Genomic DNA, 27,531 nt, shown 5'->3' with positions numbered 1-27,531 from the left:
CCAATCCCAGGTATGGGGGGGGCCGGCTCCAAGCGGGAGCGGAGCGCGACATCTGGGCGGGGTTGGGTTGGCCGTGGGGCGGGGCCCGGGCGGGCCGTGGCATCAGAACTCTCCGCCTCCTCAGGATGCGGGCTCCAGGTGCGGGTTCGGCCTCCGTGGCCTCACTGATGCTGCTGTGGTTGTTCGGACTGCCGTGGACCTGGAGCACAGCGGTGGCGCTCGGCGTGTACGTAGGCGGTGGCGGCTGGCGTTTCCTGCGCATCGTCTGCAAAACCGCGAGGCGGGACCTCTTGTGAGTGCAGCCCGGGCCTGATACAAGGGCTGGGGTCGGGGGCGGGCTGAGCGCCCAGGGGGGCGAACAGAGGGGGCTGAAAGGGCAGCGTGGGGGACCTTCAGGGCTTGGGTGGGGGGAGGTTTTGGAGACTGGGGGCGGGGTTTGGGTGAGGGCGGGGCTAGGGGCGGGGCTGGGACCTGAAAAGAGTGGGTTGGGGGACTCTGAGGGCACCAGCAGGGCACATCTAGAGGGATTCCCTGGAGGGAGATGAGTAGATTTCAATGTCCTTGAGCCTGCGTGGGTGACCTCAGGGCTCTGGACGGCAACTTGGGGGTACTAGGGCAGCGAGTAGGACTTCCAGAGAGCTGAGGCTGATTGGGAGGCCTGCGTGTTTGGGGGGGGTCTCTATGGGGCTTTGGTGACTGTGGGAGGGCTCTGGGGCGTCTTCAGGGACTCCGGTAGGTCCCTAGGAGTTCTCAGGGGGACTTTCTCAGGGAGAATGAAAGGGCTTCCTGGGGCATGTGTAAAGGGCTTTTAGAGCCTTTGAAGGGTGTTTGTCTCCTCAGGGCCATTTATAGGTCTCTCTGTGGTCGGGGTGCTCTTTGAGAGTTTGAGGTCTGTGCGTGACTTTGGGGGTTGTTCAGAGTCTGTGGAGAGGTTGCTGTGTATTCCAAGATTTGCTTAGGGGTCTCTGGTGACTGAGAATCTCTGGGGAGGGGATTCTGGTGGTGTTTGCAGGCATCCTTGGAAGGTCTCTGGGGTATCTCTAGGGGCTTGCTCAGAAAAGCTGTTGGGAGTCCTCCTGGGGTGAAATAAGTGCTTCTGGGCATTACCACCGGAGCAAATCTCAGGAACAGCCTCCATGTGGAAGTCCCTGAGCACTTGCTATGGGTCTGCCAGTCTTGGTGCCCATGGTGAGGTGGGAGGACTAACCCATTGTAAGGGTGAAGAAACTGAGGCTCTGTGAGCAGCAGGGATGGTGTGCAGCTGGAAAAACTTCCACTGCAAATTGACTGGTTCTGAACCTTCTAGAACCTGACCTTTCTTTTCCATGCCCTGGCCCCTGCCCCTGCCCTTGGTTTTCTGACATGCAGATTGGACTGTGCTCTCTGTTCAGACAACCTCCACAACCTCCATCCTCTGCAGTAGAAAAGACTCAGCCTCCAGCTGGGTACTTGAGGTCCTGACAATCTATTCCCTGCCCACTTGCCACTCCCCACCTCTCCATAGGTTCATCTGGGCCCCAGATCAACTTGCCTTGTCAGGCTCAGGCTGCTTTCCTCTGTCTGGAATACACTGGCCCTCCTTTTGCCTGGCAACGCCTTATGATGTTGCCTCCCTCAGGGGACCCTTTGCTGAATTTTCCTGCTCAGCACCCTCCCATGGCTCCTTGTTGCTCTTAGAATCTAGACCACATGAGGTTTCTGACCATGTTCCCAACCTCCTGTCCTTTCCTTTGTCACTCTTCCATCTACACTGGCCTCCTTGCTGTTCCTAAACACACTCGTATTTATTCCAGCCCCAGGGCCTTTGCATTTGCTGTACCCTCTGCCCAGATCACTCTTCCCCTGCTCTTCATTTTCATCATGCCATGGCTTAAATGTCACCTTGTCAGACAGCTCTCCCCTGACCCTATGTCTCTGTAGACCCTCCCACCTTGTTGCTCTCTGGCAGAATGGCCAAGATTTACACAGGGCTTCCTCTGTGTGAGGCACTATGCTAAGCATGACTTCTTCAAGTCCTCCCAACCACCCTGAGAGATGGGTACTCTCTTGTCCCATCTTACAGATGAGCAAACTGAGGCACAGCGTAGTTTTGTCACTTGCCCAAGGTCACACAGCTGGCCAGTAGTGGGGGCAGGATTTGAACCCAGGCAGTGTGGCTCCAGAGCTTGACTTGTAACTACTAGCAGCATCAGTCACTTGTAATTATCACATGTCTGCTTTCTTGCCTTTTAATTTTGGGGTCTCTTTCCCCCCACTAAACTGTGGGCCCTGTTGGGGGGCCAGCACAGATGGAGACTGTGTTGGACCTTGTGCTCCTGTGGCCCTGGTCTCCCGTCAGGGCAGCACAGAACAGGAGCGCAGGATATATTTTTTGGATGGCAGGTCTTCACTCCTTCCTTGGGCTCCATGGGGCAGGGGATATCTGTGACCAGCTCTGTCTCCCCTGGGACAGGACAGAGGCTGGGTCCACTCTGAGTCCCCAGCACAGAGCTTGACACACTTTCTGTAGGAGGCAGCCTGGAAGATGGCCCCACCTCCCAGTCTTCCCACCTTTGTATGATCCCTTCCCTTTGAGTGTGGGCTGGACCTAGTGACTCACTTCTAATGAAAAGAATACAACAAAAGCAATGGGATATTACTTCTGAGATTAGGTAATAAAAAAGACTGTGACTTCCATCTTGGGTGCTCTCTCATGGGTCACTCCCTCTGGAGAAAGCCAGCTGTCATGTAAGGCAGCTCTGTGGAGAGTCTCACATGAGTGAACTTGGAAATGGATTCTCTCCCAGTGAAACCTTGAGATGATCACAGCCCCTGCTGACACCTTGATTACAGCCTCACAAGACACCCTGAGCCAGAACCACCCAGCTAAGCTGCTCCTGGATTTGTGACCCACAGAAACTGTGAGATAAGCAATGTTTGCTCTTTTCAGCTAGTAATTTTAGCTGCAATTTTGTTACACAGCAAGAGCTAACTAATGCAGCTTATATAACACCCACCCACCTCTGTACCAGGTTTTGTTCTAGTGTTCTCACAGTCCTGTAAGGAAGGAATGCTTACTAATCCCATTTTGTGGTTGGTGAACCAAAGCACCAAGAGGGGAGTCACTTGCCGAAGAACACAGAGCTGAGGAGTGGCAGGACTCCAGAGTATGTGTTCTTAGCTGCTGTGTTGTGCTGGGGTCGTGGTGCAGACTGGCTGCATTTAGAACCTAGGTTCAGAAATATTTAAGCACCCTGCCTCAGTTCTTCTAACTCATCTTCTGTTTTCCACATGAAATCTGATCACATTCATCTGTGTTTATTTCTTCCTGCCCCGGTGCCCTAGAGCTCAGGGTGAAAGCAGGAAGGGGCAGAAGGAGCAGAGGGGCAAGAAAAGGCCTCAGGAAGGGCCCAGAGGTGGACAGTGGCCTCTTTGTCCCCAGGGTGGGGGTGGCTTGTGCTGCTGCCAGGCAGGGTGACCCAGGCATGTGGCTGGAGCCCAGTGCCGAAGTCCACTGCCCGCTCGTGTGGGTGTGCTCCAGAGAGGCTGGGGGCGAGGGCGGGAGGGACAGGCCGTGAAGACTGGGCCCCACTGTGACTGCTTGAATAACCTGAGCACGAGCCACTGCAGCCTCAGTCGAGTTTCTTTGCTGTGCTGTCTGTGGACAGGGAGCACCCCTGTGGGAGCTGCTTCCTGTGCTTGCTACCCTTGCTGATGGCCCTCTCCCCATGGCTGTAACACTAGTACCCCTCATGGGGTTCTTGGGGTGCTCTATTGAAGCTCTTAGAGGAGAGCTGGGCACATAGTAGGCACTCAGACTTGTTGGTGCTGATTGCCTTCACCCAGCAGTGGGTACCTCAGAGGTTAGGTGCTTGGTGGCTAGAGCCAGAGTGTCTAGCTGTGGCCCTCACTCTGCGCCTTGCTAGCCCATGAAACATCACCCTCTGAGTCTTAGTTCCTTCATCTCTAAGAGTACACCTTGTGCATCCTCTCTTCTTTAAGAACACATGAATTGAGCACCTGTTGTGTGCAGCACGGGCACTTGGTCTGTCACGTGATACATGGTGAACGTTTGGGGCAAGCCTGAAGAGGAACAGAGGGACCCTGCCAGGGGGCCTGGTCTGGGTTGTTCTGTCCTCTACTTGCTGTGTGACCTTGGGTGTGTAATTCACCTCCCTGAGCTCCCAGCTCATCCACCATCTGACATGGGGATTTTAGAACCCTACTTTGGAGGGTGGCTATAAGGTTAGCTCAGTAAATGCTGAGGCTGCTCACCGTAGCAACTCTATTTATTCGTTGAATGGTTGAGATATCAGGATCTGACCAGGGAGGTGGATGTATAAACAGCTAACTTTTAACATTTTACATTTTCAGTTATTTTTTTTGTAACAGTTAATACATAACACAGGTACAAAATTCAAATGTTAGAGAGAGGTTTGCTGTGAATGCTGCCCTCTCTCCACTGCCCCCAGCCGTGCAGTTCCCCTCCTCAGAGGCATCTTGTGTCTCTTTCCCAAGAAATATATGTAAACCTTTTCTTGTTCTTGGTGCTCACAAATGGCCACACATTCTCCATCATATTCCTCACCTCCTGCTTTCTTTCTTCTCTCCACTTTCACTTGAAATTTTTGCTTTTATTAAAGTCATGCAGGCTTTGAGATGAAAGACTCTAGCCTTCTACCTCAAGTGGCAGCTGCCAGCCCCATCCTCTACCCACATTTTCCCTTCCCTTCCAGGAGTGATTCTTACCTCTCCTTTGAATCTTTTGGACTTCACCTCCATGTCTCTAAATGGCTTATGTGACAAATCTGCATTTTTTCACTTTGAGACTTGATCTGTCATCTCACTCCATGGAAGATGAGGATTTGGCATCCCTTTATCCCCCTGTCCTCACTCTCTTCCTGTCCCTGTGCATGGTGTACACATACCCACCCTCATACATACACAGACACACATGTTCTTCCATCCCTTCATTGTCCCAGTATTATTACAGTTGATTCTCATTATTTGTGGTAGTTTTCTTCTTCTTCTTTTTTTTTTGGAAATGCTGCAAGGCTTGGGGGACCTTAGTTCCCCCACCAGAGATTGAACCCGCACCTTCAGCAGTGAAAGCACGGAGTCCTAACCACTGGACCACCAGGGAGTTCCCTGTGATAGTTTTGTTCTACAAAGTTGCTGAGAACATTGAATTAGCAAATACTGAACCATGTATTAGCAAACTGAACCATTAGCAAACCACTGAACCCTGTGATCACATTTTCATCAACCAGTCAATACATAATCTTGTTTTGTGTGTATTCTGCTTAAAGACACATCATTTAATATATATTGTTGATTCATTACTATTGAACTCACTGCCAGCAACATTGTAACTCATGCCTGAACAAAACTTATCTAATATGTGTATCTTCTCCATAAGGCACATCACAGCCTTCTTGTACTTAGGAACACTCGACAGCATTTCAGCATCATGCCTGGGGCCCATTTTAAACAGCAAAATCAACAACAAAAAGCACAAAAACACCAAAAAATGTGGCATTAAATAGACTGCCAAAAGGATGCTTGTTTATGATATGAGTTAAACAACTTTATGTGTTTTTGTCTGGAGTTATTGATTGCCTTTGTATTGGTTAGTTTTCTATGTATTTATCTCTACTTCAAAGCCAAACTCCACAACATCTGTCTCTCTCTCCTCTAATATTTATAGCATCAGATGGGCTTTCAGTTTCACCTTTTTGGAGAAGTCTCTCTTTTAGCCTCCAGTCTGTCCAGGCTGTTCTAGTTGCTCTCTCTACCTGGTGGGCAGCCATCACACCAGGCTTGTTCCTACCCATCTTCCTGAGGATTAGCATCACTTCTATCTTGGGTTGGATACCCTGTTTCCTGGGTCCCTGATAGTCCTCTTCCTTGGTTTACTTCTTTAATTAGTTGGAACACATCTTCATTAGCTTTGAGAGAAATCATGTATAGAAATTTAATTTTTTGAGACCCTCCATGTATGAAAATATCTTTATTTCCACACTCACACTTGACTGATGGTCTGGGTATAGACTTCTAGGTTGGATATTATTTTCCTTCAAAATTGAAGGCATTTCTTATTTCCTTCTCACATCATGGTTATTGTTGAGAAGACTAAAACTCTCTGATTCCTGATCCTTTGCAGTGCTTTTTTTTTTTTTCCTTCTGGAAGCTTGTGGGATCTTTTCAAGATGGTGGGTAATTTCCATCCATTGTATGATCTGTTGGTGGGTTTCAGGTCAAGGAAGTTTTCTTGATGTTATCATTGGTGATTTCCTCACCTTTATTTCCTTTGTTCTTCTTCAAACTCCTATTATTGAGTGCCTGGAACAATGTCTAGCTTGATAACATTTATTGAATGAATATGATGTTGGATCTTCTGGACTGGTTCTATAATTTTCATATCTTTTTTTTTCTTAACATCTTTATTGGAGTATAATTGCTTTACAATAAAGTGTTAGTTTCTGCTTTATAACAAAGTGAATCAGCTATCTTCTTATCTTTTTTATTTTCCATCTCTGTCGTTTTATCCTACTTTCTATGATATTTCTTCAAATATATCTTTCAGTCCTTCTATTAATGTTTAACTTATGCCTTCATATTTAAATTTTTTTATTATGATTATTCTTTGTTCCAATTAATAGACTATTTTAATTGATTTTTTAATTATGTTTTTTCTTTTTTATATAGACTTCATTTTTTATTATCAGTTTTAGATTTACAGAAATTAAGCAGAAAGTACAGAGAGTTCCCATATACCCCCTTACTGTCCCCTACAGTTTCCCCTGTTTTTAATATCTCTTATTAGTGTAGTACGCTTGTTACAATTGATAAGTCATTGTTGATACATGATTATTAACTAAGCCCCATATTTTTCATTAGGGTTCATGTGTATGTTGTACATTCTTTGTGCCCTCACATTTAAATTTTCCAGGATCTTTTTTTTTTCATTCCCTGAAAGCTTTTATATAGCATCCTATTCTTGTTTCATGGATGCAATATATCTTCATACATTTTCAAGGATATTAATGACTTTATTAGTTTTTTTCTCTTTGCACAATCTCTTTTTCCTCAAAGATTTTCTTCTTTGTTTATTTTAGTCTCCATCATCCCTATTAGAGGAAATCCCCAGGAGTCTGGTAGTCCTTGGCTGTAAAGCCAATTAGAAGCTCTCAGCATGGATGTGTGTATGGGGTTAGGGGGTCTTGTCAACTGAGCTTCATGATGGGGTCACCTGGCCAGGTGGTGCTTTGGGGGAAGTCCAGTGCTGTGTCTTTGGGTCTTTCCTCCAGGCCTGGGCACAGGCCCCACCAGCAGCATCCCAGGAACACAGCGGGGAAGAGGGCTGGAGGCTTGGCATCTGGCAAGTAAACATTCACTTAACACCCATTTGCAGGGAGGTGCCCCACCCAGAAACCCTCCTGTGGATGGACTTTCAATCTTCTCCTGGGTGGCCACTTTTTTTTTTTATTTCAATTGAGATACTGACATATAACACTCTGTTAGTTTCAGGTGGGCAACATAATGATTTGCTATTTGCATAAAGGTTTCTCCTGCTACACGAAAATAGAGCATTCCTCTGAGACCTTTCATAAACCTAAATGGTGTAAAGGGAAGAAACAATTACCTTAGGGTGCATCTTGCTAACGGGTGCACAAAATAAATTGAGATAAAGTTCAGATGCTCACAGACACAGTTCAAAGCTATGGCAGCTTGATGCTGGGATGGTGAGTGTAGTTCCCAGGGAAGGAGCTTGGCAGTGCCTCTCTCACTGCTTCGGGTACGTGCTGCCCCTATAACAGCTCCCTGCAGAACAAACACCGAACACTATTTTTACTTTTTGCCTTTCATTGTAAAAGCGAAAATCCTCTTTGGATTTCTTTCGGTTAGCAAAAACAGGTACTAATTTTGGTCTTTCGCAAAAGAGAAGCGGCATTAAAAAAAAAAATAAGAGAAGCGGCATTAAAGTGAATTTTTGAAAAGTAGGGGATACTGGTATATTGTGAAATGATCACCACTGTAAGTCTAGTTAACATCCATCACCATACATAGTTACAAAATTTTTTTTCTTGTGAGGAGAACTTTTAAGATCTACTCTCTTAGCAACTTTCAAATATGCAATGAGGTGTTATTGGCTGTAGTCACCATGTTGTACATTACATCCTCATGACATTTATTTCACAGAGGGGGCTTCTTAAACAGATTTCCATCAATCCTCCACTGCAGCCCAGGATTCTGCTTTCCGCCTCCTCCTGGGGCCTCCACCTCTCATGTGCTGCTGCCCAGCTTCCCAAAGTGGGGTGATTTGGTCTCCACTTCCATTTTCCCAGTCCTTGTGAGTTCACACTTCAGTCCTTTTACTAGCCGTTTTGGGGGGCACTGTGAACAGTCAGTGTCTGAGTGCTCAATCTGCCATCTTTGTCACACGGTCAGCAGTAACTTTTCCCATTTACCTTTAGGGTCCTTCCTCATCCCTTGCATTGGGGGCGCCATTCTTGTGCGCAGCCTTCTGTTGTAAGCTTCAGCTCGAACCGTTGTTCATCTGACCCCTCGCTTACTGCAGGATGTTTGGATTCTTTCCCATCTTTTGCTCACTGGAAGCTACAAATGAATAATGCGCCGTCATTTCCCCAGTGTGACTTTAGTGTGTCAAAATCAGTATACCAGTTGGTGGAGCGATTCAGAGTCATGAAGAGACATTCCCGACCTTGGGCCGTCTCCTCCTACTCTCTGCTTCACTCACTCCTCTCCTCCCGCTGGCCTTTGCTCTCTTTTAAACCTGCCAATCTCCTTCCTGCCTCCAGGTCTTTGTACTCGTGGTGCCCTCCACCTGGAATACTTCCCCTCGAGCTTTACCCATGGCTGGCTCCTTCTCATCCTTCAAAGTTCAGTGCAAATGTTGCTTCCTCAGACAAGGCTCCCCTGCCCCGTGGGTGAAGTCTGTCCTGGTCATGCTCGATCACATCATCCTGTTGCTTTTTTCTTAGGAAACGTATAAAACTGTCATTGTTTTTGTTTGCTTTCTCCTTGATTATTGACTGTAAACCCATAGCAGCAGGGATCACGCCTACCTTGGTCACCTGTGTGTCCCCATTCCTGTCATGATGTCCAGCATATGGTGGTACTTTGTGGAGGTGTGCTGCACTTGTGGACCACCTCCTCTGGGGAGGTGTTCTCCGTGAGGAGGCTTCAGCTGCAAGTAGTGGGAATCCCAACTAGAAGTGGCATCAACAGTAAAGCACATTTATAGCCATGTGCAATGGGGTATTGGGACAGGAGGTAGCTTCAGGCTGATCAATTTGTGTTCAGCATCTTGTCATTGGCCCAAGTTCCTTCTGCCTTTCTGCTCTGGCATCCTTGCTTCAAAGACTTGGCATCTCCAGTTAGTTACCCTCATGGTCTCATATTGGCTGCTGTGGCTCCAGCCATCACATGCTGATAGAAGAAAGTGAACATGGGACTACCAGGCCCCATGTTGCAGGGGGTGTGAAAGGGGCTATTATGATGGCGGGAGGTCTATGAGTTGGGCAGTGTTAGAGTTAGAGCCAGATTTCCAGAGCTTTGAACACTGAGCAGAAGACAGTCTTATGTTCCCAGGGAAGTGTTCTGAGCAGGGAAGCAGCACAGCCAGGCTGGCCTGCATGGAGGAAGAGGGTGGCTTGGTGAGGAGGGTTTGGGGCAGCCAGGCAGGAAATGCACTTGTTCCCAGACAGTGGGAATGGAGACACACCCCCTCTGCCCCCTTGAATGGGGCACTGGGGTGAGAGCGGTAAGGAAGATAGACAAAGGCTGGAGATGAAGCAGAGTGTGTTAGTTTCTTGTGGCTGTCATAACAATGTAGCACAAACTGGGGGACTTAAAACAACAGAAATTTATTCTGCCATAGTTGTAGAGGCCTGAAGTCTGAAATCAAGGTGTGGGCAGGGTTGGTTCCTTCTGGAGGCTCCGAGGGAGAATCTGTTCCATGCCTCTCTCCTAGCTTCTGGTGGCTTCCAGCAATCCTTGGCAGTTCCTTGGCTTGTGGTTGCATCACTCAGTCCAATCTCTGCCTCCGTCTTCAGATGGCCTTCTTCTCTATGTCTGTGTCTCCTCTTCTGTCTCTTAGAAGGACACTTGTCATTGGATTTAGGGCCCATCCTAAATCCAGGATGATCTCATCTGAAGATCCTCAACTTAATTACATCTGCAAAAACCCTTTTTCCACATAAGGGCTCATTCACAAGTTTGGAGGATCAGGACTTGGATGTATCTTTTTGGGGCCACCATTCACCCCACTACACAGAGAATGGGGCCTGGCCCAGGGTGGAGGCGGGAGACCACGGGGAGGTGACTACACTGTTTCAGGCTTGTGACGGTGGGGTCTTGGCCGTGCTTGTGAGATAACTGGATTCCAGCTAGTCTGCATTGGAGAAAGTCATTTGTTCTACCCATCCTTGAGGACCTCCTGTGCCCCACACCCTGTCTGGGCTTCGGGGGTGCCATGGTCACCATGACACGCCATGAATGCACTAGATGGTGCTTTTCCTGTCCTATGGAGCCCACAGCCTAATGAGGGAGAAGGATGCTTGAGAAGGAAATGAGGAAATAATTTAAACATCAGAAAGTGACAAGAAGAATACAGCACGTTGGGGAGAGGCAAGGATAGCGCAAGACTACTGCAGACAGGGCGGTAGGTGTGGGGCACCCAGCACAGGTGGTCAGATGAGAAGGAGCCAACCGTGCAAAGACCTGGGGGACGGAAGAGTGCTCCAGGCAGAGGGAACAGCAGGTGCAAAGCCCAGAGGCAGGACCCGATCCTCCTGGGCAGAGTAACGATGAATCCCTCTTTTTCTATCCTTCTTCTTGGTTGGGCACTTAATACATTTGACAGGTATTAGGCCGAGAATTGCACTGTTCCCCCATTTACAGATGCACTGCTGTTCTGGGCCCTGCTTCCTCTTTGTAAATAGGACAATGGCAATACCTACACTTTGCTGAGCTGGAGAACACTTGGAGCTTGTTATGTTCAGTCTCCTGATATTCCAAGTAAGGAAACTGAGGCCCAGAGAGGGCAGGGTCTGCCCAGGTGCCATAGCTGGTAAGCGGTGGAGTGGGATCTGAACCAAAGCCATTGACGCCAGGGCACTTTTTCTTTCCTCTGGGCTCTGCTGGGGCTCACAGCTCCGGAACAGACACTTGAGGAATCAGTGTTTGCACAAGGCCCTCAGATCATGTCCTGCCTCCTCCCCTGGACCATTACTCCCAGGGGACTTCCTGGGCTAGGCCCCACTCTTGGAACTTGCTTGTTCCTTTTTCTTCCTTACAGGGTAGGTATGAGTCAAGTTGCTGGGCAGATAAAATGCTAATTCAATTCTGTTTTCTTACTGACAGTGCATACCTCCCTGGGGAGAGGATAGCAACAGAGTTTATTGAGAATGTAGGACACGCCAGGCCCTGTCCTTAGAAGTCTCCATCCATCTCTTTTATCCCCTAATGACCTGGAAGGCATGGGATCTTATTGTCCCCATTAACCAGGAGGCCCAGAGAGGGATGTACCCACCCGTGCCCGCTGTATGAGTGTCCTGGGGCTGCCGTAACAAATTACCACAATCTTGGTAGCTTAAAACAAAAGGAGTTTGTTGTCTCAAAGTTCTGGAGACCAGAAGCCCAAAATCAGCCTCTGGGGGTTCCAGGCGTCCTTGGCTTGGCTTGTGGCTGCATCACTCCAGTCCCTGCGTCTGTCTCCTCAGAGCCTCTCCCTTGTGTCTCTGTTTTCTCTTCTTTTTTTTCTTTTTACTTTTTGGCTGTACTGCGTAGCATGTGGGATCTTAGTTCCCCGACCAGGGATTGAACCCACGACCCCTGCAGTGGAAGTTCAGCGTCTTAACCATTGGACCGCCAGGGAAGTCCCTCTCTCTTCTTGTAGAGATACCTGTTATTGGATTTAGGGCCCACCTAGGCAATCAGGTTGACCTCATCTCATACGTAACCTTAATTATGTCTGCAAAGGCCCTGTTTCCAAATAAGGTCATAGTCTGAGGTTCTGGGTGTACATGAATTTTTGGAGACACTCTTCAACAACTGCAGTCACACAGGCAGAAGAGACTGGGCTGCATTTGAGCCAGCCTGTGGGACACCAGCATCGTCCTTACATTCTAGGCCCTGTTTCTAGTGCTGGGACTACAGCCCTGGACACAATAGACAGATAGACAGGGTGCCTGCTCTCATGGAAAAACACAAGAATTCAGGAAACCCAGAAAGGAAGATGGCGGTTTTAGATTGTGATGATCACTTTGAAGGAATAAAACGATGGTGGTGGGGGTGTGTGGGTGCTGGGAATGTATCAGTTACCTATGGCTGTGTAACAAATTACCTCTGAAACTAGGGGCTTAAAAAATGATCATTATCATCTCCTATGTCTAGGCTTCCTTACAGCTCAGTGCTGGGTTCCCAGGGCCAGTGTCCTAAGAGAGAGGGAAAGCGAGAGGGCATGAGGGCTCCTGCGTGCTGGGAAGAAGGTGTGCTGTCTTTGTGCCCTGGGCTCAGAAGTCACATAGCGTCACTTCTGCTACATTCTCTTCCTTAGAAGCAAGCCCCTCAGTCTGCCTCCACTCAAGCGGATGGGAAATAGAACCCACCTTTCGAAGGGAGGACTGTCAAAGGATTTGCAGGGATATTTTAAAATAGTCTTACTGATCCAAGCTGGGCAGGGCTGGGAGGACCCCTCTGAGCAGGTGTCATTGGAGCTGAGAGGTGAAGGATGAGAAGGAGCCGAGATGAGGGGCCTGGGGCAGAGTATTCCAGGCAGTGGGAGCTGGGCAAAGGCCCTGGGGCAGGAACCTCTGCCCTGCTGAAGATCAGGGAAGGAGGCAAGAGCAGGCTGGGGCAATGGAGGGTGATGAGGTGGCCAGATGCATGGGGCTGGGCCGTGCTGGGCCTCACAGGCCACAGGGAAGGCACTTGATCGAAAAAACAGTGGGAGCCTTTGGAGGGTTAAAACATTATTTAAAAAATTTTTTTTTGATTTTTGATTTTTAAAAACTTTTTTTAAAATTTAGGGAATTCCCTGGGCAGTCCAGTAGTTAGGACTCCACACTTCCACTGCAGGGGGCCCATTCCAATCCCTGGTCAGGGAGTTAAGATCCTGCAAGCTGCACGGTGCAGCCAAAAGAATTAAAAAATTAAAAAGTTTTAAATTAAAAATTTTAATTTTTAAAATAAAAATTTTTATTTAAAAAATTTTTAAATTAAAAATTAAATTTTTATTTAAATTTTTTTATTTTTAAAATTTATTTTTTTATTTTATTTTTTAAAAATCTGTGTTAAAAACATTTTACTATGGAAAATTTCAAGCTTACAGAAGTAGAGAGAATAATGTAATAAACCCACGTGCCCATCCCCCAGCTTCCGTGATCTTCATATGATTGTTTTCTCATCTCCACCCACTTCCTCCTCTGTCTGAATCTCAGTGGCACATCTTTCTATCTGTTAGTTTTCCAGGGTGTACATCTGGAAGGTAAGGACTCCTGTTTTTAACCTTGCCACAGACAGTCTTCATGAGTTTAATTCATTCATTCATTTTTATTGTAGTAAAATGCATATAATATAAAATTTACCATTAGCGACATTGAGTACATTCACAGTGTTGTGCAACCATCAGCTCTATCTAGCTCCAGAACATTTCCATCACCCCAGAAGGAAACCCTGTCCCCATTAGCAGTTACTCCCCATTCTCCCTCTCCCAGCTCCTAGTAACCACCAATCTGCTCTGTCTTCATGGGTTGTTTTTGAGATGTAATTTACATATAATAAAATGCACCCGTTCTAAGTTCATTTAGGATTTGGGGAACCACACCCCGGTAACCTTCCTGGGGGTGGAGTGAGGACCACCTGTCTCAGTCAGGGCAGAGCAAGCTGCTGTAACAAACAGGTCCCCACTTGACAGTGGCTTAACCCAGCACAAAGTTACCTCTCAGAGTCAGGTGGCAGGACAGGGAGCCAGGTAAAGCCAGAAGACCACTTGTTTCTTGAGCTCCTGCACTGAGAAATTCTAGCTTTCTTGGTTCTGTGATCTAAAGACATTTCTGTTTGCTTAAAACAACACAAACAAGTTCATGTCTCACTCATCTGACAGCCTGGCATCATCAGTGATGGCTACTCATCTCCACAGGGTCATTCAGGAACCTGGCTCCTTCTACTGGGGTTCTATATTCCCCTGGGGCCTCTGATCCCCTTGTCTCTACTAGCAGGTGAAGACAGAGGAACAAGACACCTGCCATCAGGGCCTCTCGCTAGCCTGTCTTCTGGCCTCACCTGGGGCAGAGGCACCTCCTCCCCTGTGTGGGGGCACATGTGCTGGATGGCTCAGCCATCTGTGCCTAGTGCCATTGAGTAACTTGGGAGTGGAACAGCCCCCCAAGCTCAGGGGGTGGACCCCAGGGCCCGGTTGAGGCAGGCAGGGCATGAGGAGTCCAAGCTGGAGGCAGTGGGGGGTCAGCATGGGGCACTCAGGCTGCCCCAGGAGAGAAAAAGGATAGGACTGGGCCTGGCTCCCTCGGTCACCAAGCAAGCTGTGGCGGAGGAGGACAGGGTGACTCTGATTTACACTGCATGGCCTGGCCAGCTGTGAGAATCCGCCTACTTCTGGGCTGACTGGTAAATGGCCCTTTGCCCTTAGTTTCTCCAAGAGACCCAGCAACCCAAGGGTTCTTATTGAACACTTGCCACCCTTGGGAATACAGGGACCTTTTCCTCTGCTTTCTCCACGTGGGGATGCTGAGGCTTGGGGTGGTCTCCTGGAAGCTGGGCAGGACACTCAGTGACACCGTCCCCTCGTCCCCCCTCCCAGCGGCCTCTTCGTGCTGATACGTGTGCGCCTGGAGCTGCGATGGCACCAGCGCGCCCGCCACACCATCCCACAGATCTTCCAGGAGGTGGTACGGCGGCAGCCTGAGCACCTGGCGCTGGTGGACGCGGGCAGCGGCGTGTGCTGGACCTTCGCGCAGCTGGACGCCTACTCCAATGCTGTGGCCAACCTATTCTGCCATCTGGGCTACACGCCAGGCGACGTGGTGGCCATCTTCCTGGAGGGCCGGCCTGAGTTTGTGGGGCTGTGGCTGGGTCTGGCCAAGGCGGGCATGGAGGCCGCATTGCTCAATGTTAACCTGCGGCGGGAACCCCTGGTCTTCTGCCTGGGCACCTCGGGTGCCAAGGCCCTGGTCTTCGGACGGGAGCTGGCAGCGGGTGAGGCCGGGTGTGGGCAGCATCTCGGTGGGGGCCTGGGGCCGCCCAGGGCAGGGAGATGGTGCTTCCCCGGCCCTGGGAGGGGACCTGCCCATCCTTGACCATGACATATGTTTTGGGCCGCAGTGGTGGCCGAGGTGAGTGGACAGCTGGGCAAGAGCCTGGTCAAGTTCTGTTCTGGAGACTTGGGGCCCGAGGGTGTCTTGCCGGACACCCAGCTCCTGGACCCGCTGCTGAAGGAGGCCTCCACAGCCCCCCTAGCTCAGCCCCCTGGCAAGGGCATGGATGGTGAGTCCAGGTGGGATCCCCCCTGCCGATGCCCACCCAGTCCCCTCGTCCCCCTCACGCCAGCCTCCGGTCCCCAACACCCACATCTCTCTTAGATCGACTCTTCTACATCTACACGTCAGGGACCACGGGGCTGCCCAAGGCTGCCATCGTCGTACACAGCAGGTGAGGGGCCCGTGGGCATTGCCCCCAGCGCAGGAGAGCCACTCCAGGTCCTCTCTACGGCCTGATCCCCCCGACCCCCAGCTCCTGTTGGGGTCTTGTGGGCATCTTGATACCAACTGGGTAAAACCCACAGCCCATCTCAGGACACCGTGCTGCCCTCTGCCCCTCCTCAGTCTCCTCCTGTCCCCACTCCTGCCCCCAACAGCCCCCTTCTCATCTGTGACCATAGTAAGGTTTAAAATCCTAAATCAGACCTCCTCTGTGCCAGACCTCCCTGTACCCTCCTTGGCCCTCAGAATAAAAGCCATATTCGTGTTGTGCAGCACCCGCCACTTCTCTGATGTCATTTTCCTCCTCTCCACCTCTCGCTCGCTCCCTCCTCGACCCCTCACACTTCCTCAAACCTGCCAGACTCCTTCTGGCCTCAGGACCTTTGCATATGCTCTGCGCTTCACCTGGGTGCCCTTCCCTAGCTCACCCTACAGCTCCTTCTTGCCGGGCCTTAGCTCATGTGTCACCTCCCCAGGCAGGTTACCCCACCCTCCCTGGCTTTGTCCCCTTCAGCCTCTCTCTGTCCCTTTGCTCTATCATATCCCTCGTGGCAGCAAGCACCATTTTCTTTATTTGTTGCATGTTCCTCTCCTGCCAGCCTATAAGGCCCCTATGAGCTGGTATGGCTCTGCCTCAGTATGCAGCTCGCTCCCCCGACTCCATGCTTTTTTCGGGGGTGTGGGTCCCAGCCCCTGCACTCCCTGCCCCTGCAGGTACTACCGCATAGCGGCATTTACCCACCACTCCTACAGCATTCAGGCGGCAGATGTGCTCTACGACTGTCTGCCCCTGTACCACTCGGCAGGTACCACAACCACAGGGAAGCTCGGGTGGGGGAGGGGCGGGGGATTGGGGACCCCTCATCGAGTCCACTCTCTGCAGGGAACATCGTTGGCGTGGGTCAGTGTCTCATCTACGGGCTGACTGTGGTCCTCCGCAAGAAGTTTTCAGCCAGCCGCTTCTGGGATGACTGCGTGAAGTACAACTGCACGGTCAGGCCCCGCCCCCTCTCACACCTCCAGCCCTCCGCCCACCCTTCCAAGTATATGGCTCTGAATGGCTACCTCCCAGGGACTCGGTGGGGCTGGGAGTGGGTAGTCAGTGCTTCTGTGCTCAAGGCCCAGACCGAGGCTAAACCTTCAACATGTAAACTCATTGGAACCTCACAGCTGCTTGGGAGTGGGCAAAGGCCTCATACCCATTTTGCAGGTGGAGAAACTGAGGCTTTTAATGCATCTGGGATTGGACACAGACTGCCTGAGATCCTTAAGGTGCTGCCTTCCCTACTCCCTGTGCCCCTAAGGTCTTCCCTGCTGGTGGCTGCAGGGAAATGGGTGCAGTCACCGCGCTGCGCTGGTTAAGGCCACAAAGCCCAGGGCTTCCTGGTGGGATAAGCATGAAGCAGAGGTGGAGGGCATCCACTGTCCTGCAGAACAGGTAGGGGTTAAGACAAATCCCTTCCTCTCCTCTCCCCTCCACAATGAGAGGAGAGCAGGCCGAGGATTTCAGTGCTGTGATGGGGGTGGAAATACAGGTGCCTAGTACCTTCCTCCAGGTGGAAGAAGGAGTGAGGAGGGGAGGGAAGGGGGTGTGTCCAGGGACTGGCAAATTGGCAGGTGCTGACCCCACCTTGAACAGGTGGGGCCCAGAGACATTCAGCCACTTGCCCAGATCACACAGCTGGACAGGGTGGGGGCTCTGGGCCGGGCATCCTAGGGGATTCCTCGGGGCGATGACTCTGCCCTGCTGTGCTTTTGAGGATTTTATGTTCTGCTTGGGGTGGTGGGGGGTGGTCTGGGGAAAACTGCTAATCTGAATCTTGAAATAGAAGACAGTCTGTTTATTAACTTAACTCTTGAGAGTTGCAAATATACATAAATGTGGACAGAAAAGTTTAGGGGATTCCCAGGTATCCATCACTCGGCTCCAGAGGACATCAGATACCCTGTCCTACCCCCTCCACTCCCCCAGCACATCCCTCCTTCTGTGTTGTTGTGAAGCAGCCCCAGATAGCAGCGTGTTTCCTGCATAGATATGTCAGTAAAACTTCTGAAAGATGAGGATTGGTCTTTTTTTTTTTTCAATTGAGGTGAAATTCACATAAGATTAGCTTTTTTTTGGTTTTCAATTTTTGAACTATTTAGTTTTATTTATTTATTTATTTATTTATTGGCCACGCCTCACAGCATGCGGAATCTTAGTTCCCCAACCAGGGATGGAACCCGTGCCCCCTGCAGTGGAAGGGCGGAGTCTTAACCACTGGATCGCCAGGGAAGTCCCCAAGATTAGCTGTTTTGAAGTGGATACTTCAGTGGCATTTAGTCCATTTACAGTGTTGTACAGTGACCACCTCTATGTAGTTCCAGAACATTTCCATCACCCCCAAAAGGACATGCTGTCCCCACTGGCAGTCATTCCCTATTCCCCTTCCCCCAGCCCCTGGCAACCATGAATCTGCTTTCTGTCTCTATGGGTTTGCCTGTTCTGGACATTTCTTATAAACGGGATATCTGTGTGGACTTTTGTGTCTGGTGAGGGCTGTTTTTAAAACAAAAGATTTGGGACTTCCCTGGTGGAGCATTGGTTAAGAATCCGCCTGCCAATGCAGAGGACTTGGGTTCGATCCCTGGTCCGGGAAGATCCCACATGCCACGGGGCAACTAAGCCCGTGCACCACAACTACTGAGCCTGCGCTCTAGAGCCCGGGAGCCACAGCTACTGAACCTGCGTGCCACAACTACTGAAGCCCGCGCGCCTAGAGCCCGTGCTCCACAACAAGAGAAGCCACCGCAATGAGGAGCCCGTGCACTGCAACAAAGAGTAGCCCCCGCTCACCACAACTAGAGACAACCCCCACACAGCAATGAAGACCCAACACAGCCAAAAATAAATAAATAAATAAATAAAAAAGAAATGAAACAAAAGATTTGAAAGCAGGGTCTCAAAGAGATATTTGTACACCCATGTTCATAGCAGATTATTCACAATAAATAAAACATGGAAGCAATCCAAGTGTTCATCAACAGAATGAATGGATAAGCAAAATGTGGTTCATCCCTACAGTGGATTATTATTCAGCCTTAAAAAGGAAGGAAGTTCTGACACAGGCTACAACATGGATGACCATTGAGGACATTATGCCGAATGAAATAAGCCAATCACAAAGAGACAAATACTGCATGATTCCACTTATATTAGGTACTCACAGTAGCCAAAATCATGGACAGAAAGTAGGATGTAGTTGCCAAGGCCAGGGGAGGGGGGAATGGGGAGTTTGTGTTTACTGGGTATAGAGTTTCAGATTTACAAGGTAAAAATATTTTTGTGGGGGAATTCCCTGGCTTTCCAGTGGTTAGGACCCAGCACTCTCACTGCTGAGGGACCGGGTTCTATCCCTGGTGAGGGAACTAAAATCTCAGAAGTCGCGTGGTGTGGCCAAAAAAAAAAAAAAAAAAAAAATTTATGGGGATGGATAGTGGTGATGGCTGCTCAACAATGTGAATGTATTTAATACACTGAACTGTACACTTAAAAATGGCTAAGATGGAAAAGAAATGGCTAAGATGGTAAATTTTATATTGTGTGTATTTTACCCCAATAAAAGAAAGAGTAAAAAAGAAGGAAAAAACTCCACAAACATATAACCTCAGTATCATTATCACAGCCAAAAAGTGCCAGTGATTTCTCAGTTATCAGGAATCCGGACAATGGCCTGATCCCCAGTGTTTTACCATGTCAAAATATGGGTTTTTTTTTGTTTCTGTATTTTTTTTAAAAATCAGTTTTTAGGTAAGACCCACACATTGCAACTAGTTGATGTTTCTTATAAGAATCCTTTTATCTGTAGGTGCCCCTTGTCTCTCCCTCATTCTCTTCCCACCCCTCCTTGTAATTTATTTATTGAAGAAATGAAGTTTGGCCTGTAGTGTTTTCCCAGTCTGGGTATTGCTGGGAGGTCCTTTGACATGCTTCTCTCTCCCTGGCACTTCCTGTACCTTGGGAGTAGGGTCAGGCATAGTGGGGGTTTTTGTTGTTTTGTTTTTTTAACTACTTTTTAAAATTGACATATAGTTAATTTATACAATGTTGTGTTAGTTTCAGGTATACAGCAAAATGATTCAGTTATATATATATAAACATTATATATATATATATTCTTTTTCAGATTATTTTCCATTTTCCATTATAGATTATTACAAGATATTGAATATAGTTCCCTGTGCTATACAGTAGGTCCTGTTGTTTATTTTATATATAGTAGTATATATATGTTAATCCCAGACTCCTAATTTATCTCTCCCACCCATCCCCTTTGGTAACCTTAAGTTTGTTTTCTATGTCTGTGAGTCTATTTCTGTTTCATAAACAAGTTCATTTCTGTCATTTTAAAAGATTCCACATAGATGTGATATCATATGATACTTGTCTTTCTCTGTTTGACTTACTTCATTTTATATGATAATCTCTAGGTCGGTCCATGTTGCTGTAAATGGCATTATTTCATCCTTTTTTATGGCTGAGTAATATTCCATTGTATGTATATGTACCACATCTTCTTTATCCATTCCTCTGTCAGTGGACATTTAGGTTGCTTCCATGTTTTGGCTACTGTAAATAGTGCTGCTATGAACATTGGGGTGCATGTATCTTTTCAAGTTAAGAATTTTGTCCAGATATATGCCCAGGAGTTGGATTGCAGGATCATATGGTAACTCTATTTTTAGTTTTTTGAGGAATCTCTATACTGTTCTCCATAGTGGAAGCACAGCATCTCTCAACCACAGCAGTGTGGGTATTTGGAGCTGCATCTTTCTCTGTGATGAGGGCTGTCCTGTGCACTGTAGGTTATTTAACAGCATTTCTGGCCTAAAATCACTGGATGCCACTAGCACCCCACCTCCCAACTGTGATAATTAAAAACGTTTCCAGACATTGTCAGGTGTCTTGACTGTGGTTGAGAACCACTGATCTAGATAATTCATCACTTCAAGTTCTACTTTTTTGGCAAGGGTTCCCTGTGGGTGATGTCATGTCCTCCACCAGGAGGCCTGTGGTGTCTGGCTGTCCCTCTCTTTGTCTTTTTTTTTTTTTTTTTTTTTTTTTTTTGCGGTACGCGGGCCTCTCACTGTTGTGGCCTCTCCCGTTGCGGAGCACAGGCTCCGGACGCGCAGGCTCAGCGGCCATGGCTCACGGGCCCAGCCGCTCCGCGGCATACGGGATCCTCCCAGACCGGGGCACGAACCCGTATCCCCTGCATCGGCAGGCGGACTCCCAACCACTGCGCCACCAGGGAGGCCCCCTCTCTTTGTCTTTGACGTGCCGTGTTGCATCAGGCTTTGTTCACTGTCGCTGGGCCCCTGAAATTCCATTCTGTTTCCTTGAAGGGGTATTTCTGTGACCAAGAGAAGGCACTGAGGGGCTCTTTAAGGAGTAGAGGATGGAATCCTCAAAGGTCAAGTTTAACAAGGATGCCAAAAAGACTTAGGAGTGTGCGTTTGGGTTTAGAAATCCCATCTCATGGCTGGCTGTAGGATGGGGGAAACTGCGTGGCTGTTTTATTTGCAGCAGTGGGCATGGCCCAGATCAACTGCCCAGCCATCCTCATGGGAGGCAGCAGGCTGTAATCTAGAACTCCCCTTTTTTAGCGCATAAAGCAGATGGGTAGGCGATAGGTAAGTCAACCCATCATCCATCCATGGGTGTATAGTTCCTGTGTCTCCCCATACCCACTTGGGTGTGTACATTTGGTGTACGAGGTCACCCTGACTCGGGAGTTGTAGTGGGGGTCCCAGCTTGACAATTCACTGCCAGCTTCTGTCCAGGTGCTGCCCTGCAGGCAGGAGGTCTCGGCTGGGGCACCTGGTGTCTGCCTCTCTGAGCTAACCTGAGTTGTCTTCCCTTCAGCCCTGGGTCTGTCCGAGGGTCCAGGCCAGAGTAAAGATCAGCTGTTTGGCTCTCAGTACGTAGATGTGGCCTCAGGGCCACAGGGTCATTGAAACCTTCAGCTGCCTCAACTGTGGCCGTGTTGTCCCTTCCCCAGCCTGGTTTCTGAAGAGGACAGCTACGAGCTGCTCAGAGTGTGGCTGCGTCTACCTGTGATGGTCTGGAGGGCAGCTATGTATTTAGGCAGGACTTTGTCAGTTGACAGGTAAAACCAAAACCCTAAACCCAGCCCTAACCTAAATTCTGGCTTTCTTGAGGAAAGGGATTTGTTAGCTTATGGAACCGAGGAGGCCACATGGTGGACAGCTTCAGGCACACCTTGATCAAGGAGGGTCTCTCTCTCTCTCTCTCTCTCTCTCTCTCTCTCTCTCTCTCTGTTTCTTGTTTTCCTCTTCCTCTTGTTTTCTTCTTTCCTTAGTGGGTGGCTTCCTCCCCACCCTGTTTCTCCAGGATTGTTCTCCACAGTTCTAGTCGAGAAAGAGCCTGTCTTCCCACCAGTCCATTAAACGTCTCAGGGCTGATTCTCATTGGCTTAGCTGTGGTCACATGCTTATCCTTGAACCAATCAGTGTCTGGGGATGGACTGGACTGATTGGCCAGGCTGTATGACTTGTTCTATCCTGGAGATGGGGTGGGCTGGGCCACATCCAAAGCACATGAGGGAGCCTGGGGGTAGAGGGAGAGAAACCATCATGGGCTCTGATCTTGCCTTGCCTGGGGCTTGCTTCCTGGTCAGCAGCTGGTGATCTTGGGCCACTTGTGTCCCCTCTCTGGGTCTCAGTGCCTTCCTCTCCAACATGGAGGATTAAACAGATGAGCTCTCTGCTTGGCTGGTAGTGAGTGCTCAGTGCACTTGTATTTATCAGATACTTATTAAGTCCTGCTCAAGGAATACCTCTCAGTCACGGTGACATTTGAGCCGAGACCTGAGGACCCAGGTGCATCTGGGGGAAGAGTGTTCTAGGCAGAGGGCACAGTATGTGCAAAGGCCCTGAGGAGGAGACCCACGTGGCAGAGCCGAGTGAGCATAGGAGTTAGAATGAGAGGGGGCAGTGAGGGCGGCAGGGCCAGATGGAATTGATCACAGGTCGAATTTTGTACTTCATCTAGTGAGTACTTTGAAGCTGTACTGATTGCCATGGTGGTTAATTCTGAACATGTAACTGCTTCATTGAGACTCTGGAGCCAGGATGCCCAGATACATATCAAATTTTACCACATTATCAGCCTTGGTGGTTACTTACTGTCTGTGAACCTCAGTTTCTCCATCTGTAAAATGGGGAGGGCATCATTAAGAAGCCGTCCTGGAGATGAGGACTCAAGGGCACCTGGGGTATCTGGGACTTGACCCCAGGGGGTGGAGCCACAAGACAGGGAGAGAAGGAGCCCTGGGGGCAGTGCGGGGGGGGGCAGTGAGTAGGTGACTCCATGGGCAGCTGGGTCTGTCCGAGGGTCCAGGCCCGGGGCTGGGTCCCTGCTGTGACTTCAGGGAGGCAGCAAAGAGCATGCACCTGAGAGTGGTCCCACCCCAGGATCAGGATTGTGGGCACCCTGAGCTCAGATGGTTGGGGCTCTGGGGGACAGTGTAGAGCACATCGCCTCTGGGCTGAGGGTTGCCCTGTGGAGTGTCAACGCCACGGCCCACCTTCCTGCCTGCGTGCACCACACGTGGTGTCCCCAGAAAGCAGCAGAGGGGATAGAGGGACCGCTGGAGGGGCATGGGGGACGCGATGCATCCACTCGGATGGAAGGCGTGTTGGGGATTGAGGGAATGGATAGGCCTGGTCTGTTTCCTTGCTATTATCATCTTTAAGGCCGTTTTGTTCCTAGCGCCCAGGTTGGAGTGGGGGAGGTCGCTGGGTCTGGGGGTCTCTGGCCCGCGGCAGCCTCCGCCCCCAGCTGGCTCCTCTCTGCTCCAGCGCAGGCGCCCACTGCTCGCTTCCCACCCACCTAGGTGGTCCAGTACATTGGGGAGATCTGCCGCTACCTGCTGAAACAGCCGGTGAGCGAGGCAGAAGGGCGGCACAGCGTGCGCTTGGCGGTGGGCAACGGGCTGCGGCCAGCCATCTGGGAGGAGTTCACGGAGCGCTTCGGCGTGCGCCAGGTCGGCGAGTTCTACGGAGCCACCGAGTGCAACTGCAGCATCGCCAACATGGACGGGAAGGTGGGCGCAGGCGGGGCGGCCCGGGCAGGTCTCGGGGTTCAGGGATCGATGCTACCTATGCCTCGCCGGCCCCGTGTCCCCAAAGAACAGCCTGGATTGTGGTGGGCAGCCCGGCCAGGGCACTCGGCTGCTTTCTTCTGGCTTGCCCAGTCATGTGACTGTCACCCCTGAGTTCAAATTCACAGTGTGACTGCGTTGCCCTGGGCAAGCGCCTCAGCCTTTCTGAGCCTCAATTTGTAGCAGTGGAGGTGGCAGGGGAGAGCAGGGCTCTGGGGGATCCAGGGCCAGAAATGGGGTGCTGATCTCCTCATACTGGGCAAGTCACTCAGACTCCTTGGGTCTTCGTTTCCTTATCTGTAAATGGGGTTAACAACTTACTAGGTTTGTCCTAATCACCCAACAACATGAGCTCAGCACAGCACCCCTTCCCTGTGCAGTAGGCACTCTGCAAACAGATGCTTTTATGATCAACAATTATTATCTCCACTCTGCCCTCTCAGGACCCTCCTTTTCTCCCTTATTAAGCCCTTCCCATCCAAAGTCAGGAACAGAAAATGAGAAGAATAATACATCGCCCTAGGGGGTAGGGGTTCTTTCTGTCTCTCGCTGCTGGGTCCCCAGCACCTGAGGACAAGGCGCAGTCCCCACCACGCACATCTGTTGAATGGACAGCCCCAGAGCACACTCTGGCCGTACCAGCAGAGGTTGCCGCTCTAACAAATACACCCAACCGTGTGCAGCGGCAGAAACCCATTAGACAGGCCTTTCTGCTCATAGAACTGAGCCAGGCAGGGTGACATGCAGTGGGCAGCGGGCAGAAGCTCTGCCAGTGTCCCTACATGGCTTCAGGATCACTTTGGCCATCCACTTCCTGCCAGCCTGGAAAGTTTTAAGGACCAGGAAGTGGCGGCCGGTTGGCAGGTCTCCTCACATGACTGCAAGGGAGGCTGGGAAGGTGGGAGAGGGGGCATGATTCCTGGCAGGATGCTGCACTTAACACCCCCCTCTTTCAGATCATCCAAGGTCACAGAGTTGGGTGACACTAGGAGTGCTAATTCCAGGCCCTGGGGCAGGAGAGGCAAGGTGTATGTGTATGGGGGGAGGATACCGTGTCACCCCGGGGCTCCTCGTTGACTCGGCTGGCCGCATCCCAGGTCGGCTCCTGTGGCTTCAACAGCCGCATCCTGCCCAATGTGTACCCCATCCGACTGGTGAAGGTCAATGAGGACACCATGGAACTACTGCGGGATGCCCAGGGCCTCTGCATCCCATGCCAGGCCGGTGAGCAGGGTCCTGCCTAGTCCCCCGGGGAGCTGGGGCCCCCCACCTCCTGCCCGCCCAGCACAGCCTGAGCGCTGCCTCCTCCCCAGGGGAGCCCGGCCTCCTCGTGGGCCAGATCAACCAGCAGGACCCGCTGCGTCGCTTCGATGGCTACATCAGCGAGAGTGCCACGAGCAGGAAGATCACCCACAGTGTCTTCCGCAAGGGTGACAGCGCCTACCTCTCAGGTGTGCAGACCCTGGGGGATGGCTGTAGGGATGGCAGGTTGCCATCTTACCTCCCCCTCTCCTCTCTGCCAGGTGACGTGCTGGTGATGGATGAGCTGGGCTATATGTACTTCCGGGACCGCAGCGGGGACACCTTCCGCTGGCGTGGGGAGAACGTCTCCACCACTGAGGTGGAGGGCGTGCTGAGTCGCCTGCTGGGCCAGACAGATGTGGCCGTGTACGGGGTGGCCGTGCCAGGCAAGCTGGGGGCTCTGGGGGTGGTTCTAGGGTCCTGGGAGCAGCCCCAGAGGAGCCCAGCCAGGAGGAGCTTGGAGGTACAGGTACCCTTGTAGGCAGGACCTAAAGCAGTGCACAACCTGGACAACTGCACCCGACAGGGTGGCGGCCTGGATCTGGAATCTCTCCTCATGCCTGATGTTGAGCCTCAGTTTCCTCATCCAGAAAATGGGCTCATGAAATCAGCCGTGGCTCAGGGCTGCAGGGAGTGCAGCAGGAGCTCCATAAAATGTTTGTTGCTTTGGTGAGCATTATTCCAGGTGGAAGGGACTGGAGATCAGAAGCCAGGGGCCACCATTGGAGGGTGGATCTGGTCCCATGGAGGGGGGAAGGGTGGTGGTCTCAGCCAAACCTCTGTCTCCAGGGGTGGAGGGCAAAGCAGGCATGGCAGCCATTGCGGACCCCCACGGCCAGCTGAGCCCCAATGCCCTGTACCAGGAGCTGCAGAAGGTGCTGGCGCCCTACGCACGGCCCATCTTCCTGCGCCTCCTGCCCCAGGTGGACACCACAGGTGCGTCCCCCTGTCTCTTCGTGTATCCATCTGTCTGTTAGTTCCTCAGTCATTTACTTATTTGTCCTAGTTCAGTCCCTGTGCCAGGTCCGACGTAATGGTTCATGGCCAGCCTGCACTGTGGGCTAAGCCCTTTTCTTGTTTTATTTACATACTTATTTCTTTCCATTTCTCACTCCCACTCCCACTGGGTATCCTGCAGTGTTTGGTGCATTTCTTCATATTCAGCATTTTTTCTGATGACTAGGAAATTTGAGCAAATCATCTCACACCTCTGAGGTTTCCTCTGCTGTAAATCACCCTTCTTCGTATCTTTGACCCGTCTTTGTGCTGCCTCATCTTTCTTTGTGATTTATGGGAATTTCCCGTAATAGTCTAGATGTTAATTCCTTAGCGGTTTCAGACCTTCTAAATCTCTTCTGTTTTGGAATCTGTTAACTCTGTCCATGGTGCCCTTTATTGAAAAGAAGCCTCTAATTTTGATACAAACTTAAACACCACCACCACTACCACCTCTGCTTTTTCAGTTTTGTGGTTTGTGCTTTTGGAAGGCAGCAATGCTCACCACTCTGCCACCAAGGCACACATGTTTGTGCTTTTGAAGTTTCATTTGAAAAGAAAAAAAACCTTCCCAACTCTAGAGCACACAGGGATTCTCCCTCCATTTTTTTCTACCAACCCTAACCCTGTCTTTCACAAAACCCTTCTTTAATAGTCTACCTCAGGGAGTACAAACTTTTCCTTAAAGTCCCAGATAGTAAATATTTTCAGTTGCGGGCCACAGCCTCTGCAGCAATAATTCAGCTTTGCAGCTGTAGGGCAAAAGCAACAGTAAACAGTGTGTACATGAATGGGCGTGGCCCACCTCCTATGGTGGGCCAAATCTGGCCCATGGGGTGGGCCATGGGCCTATAAGTTGCTGACCCCTGACCTACTGTGTGACAGAGCCAGCCCTGTCGCCTTCTTGGTCTTGTGGGGGGGGGGTCGGCACGTGACCAGGCAGGGGGTACACAGAGTTTCAGGCCATGATGAGGGTGGTCAGGGAGGCCTCTCTGGAGGAGAGGGCATGAAGCTGAGATCCAAAGGCCAGGGGGGAGTCAGGCAGGCAAAATGGAGAAGAATGTTCCTAGCAGAGGCCTCTTCAGAGGCCTGGAGGTGCAGGACAGGATGGCGAGTTGAGGGGGGGGATTCCTGGAAAACCCCTGCCGAATCCCCACCCCACCCCCACTTCCACCCCCATCCCCACAGGCACCTTCAAGATTCAGAAGACGAGGCTGCAGCACGAAGGCTTCGACCCACGCCAGACCTCAGACCGGCTCTTCTTCCTGGACCTGAAGCAGGGCCACTACCTGCCTCTGGATCAGGGTGTCTACACCCGCATCTGTTCGGGCGTCTTCTCCCTCTGA

At 50.5% G+C, this 27,531-nt stretch overlaps 1 protein-coding gene across 1 annotated transcript; it reads left to right on the top strand.

The window, feature by feature from the left end:
• Positions 1-125: 125 nt before the first annotated feature.
• Positions 126-27,531, top strand: SLC27A1 (solute carrier family 27 member 1; the record flags this gene model as incomplete). The annotated part of the gene is made up of 12 exons (XM_079701515.1): positions 126-292; positions 14,825-15,219; positions 15,346-15,507; positions 15,603-15,672; positions 16,437-16,528; positions 16,606-16,715; positions 23,621-23,830; positions 24,985-25,111; positions 25,201-25,338; positions 25,411-25,575; positions 25,979-26,125; positions 27,374-27,531. 12 exons carry the CDS (start codon positions 126-128, stop codon positions 27,529-27,531), a joined length of 1,941 nt encoding a protein of 646 aa, XP_079557641.1.

This window comes from Hyperoodon ampullatus, assembly GCF_949752795.1.
Source record: "Hyperoodon ampullatus genome assembly, chromosome: 4".
In the NCBI taxonomy this organism is placed as follows: Eukaryota; Metazoa; Chordata; class Mammalia; order Artiodactyla; family Ziphiidae; genus Hyperoodon; species Hyperoodon ampullatus.
This window is presented reverse-complemented; position numbering and strand designations above follow the sequence as displayed.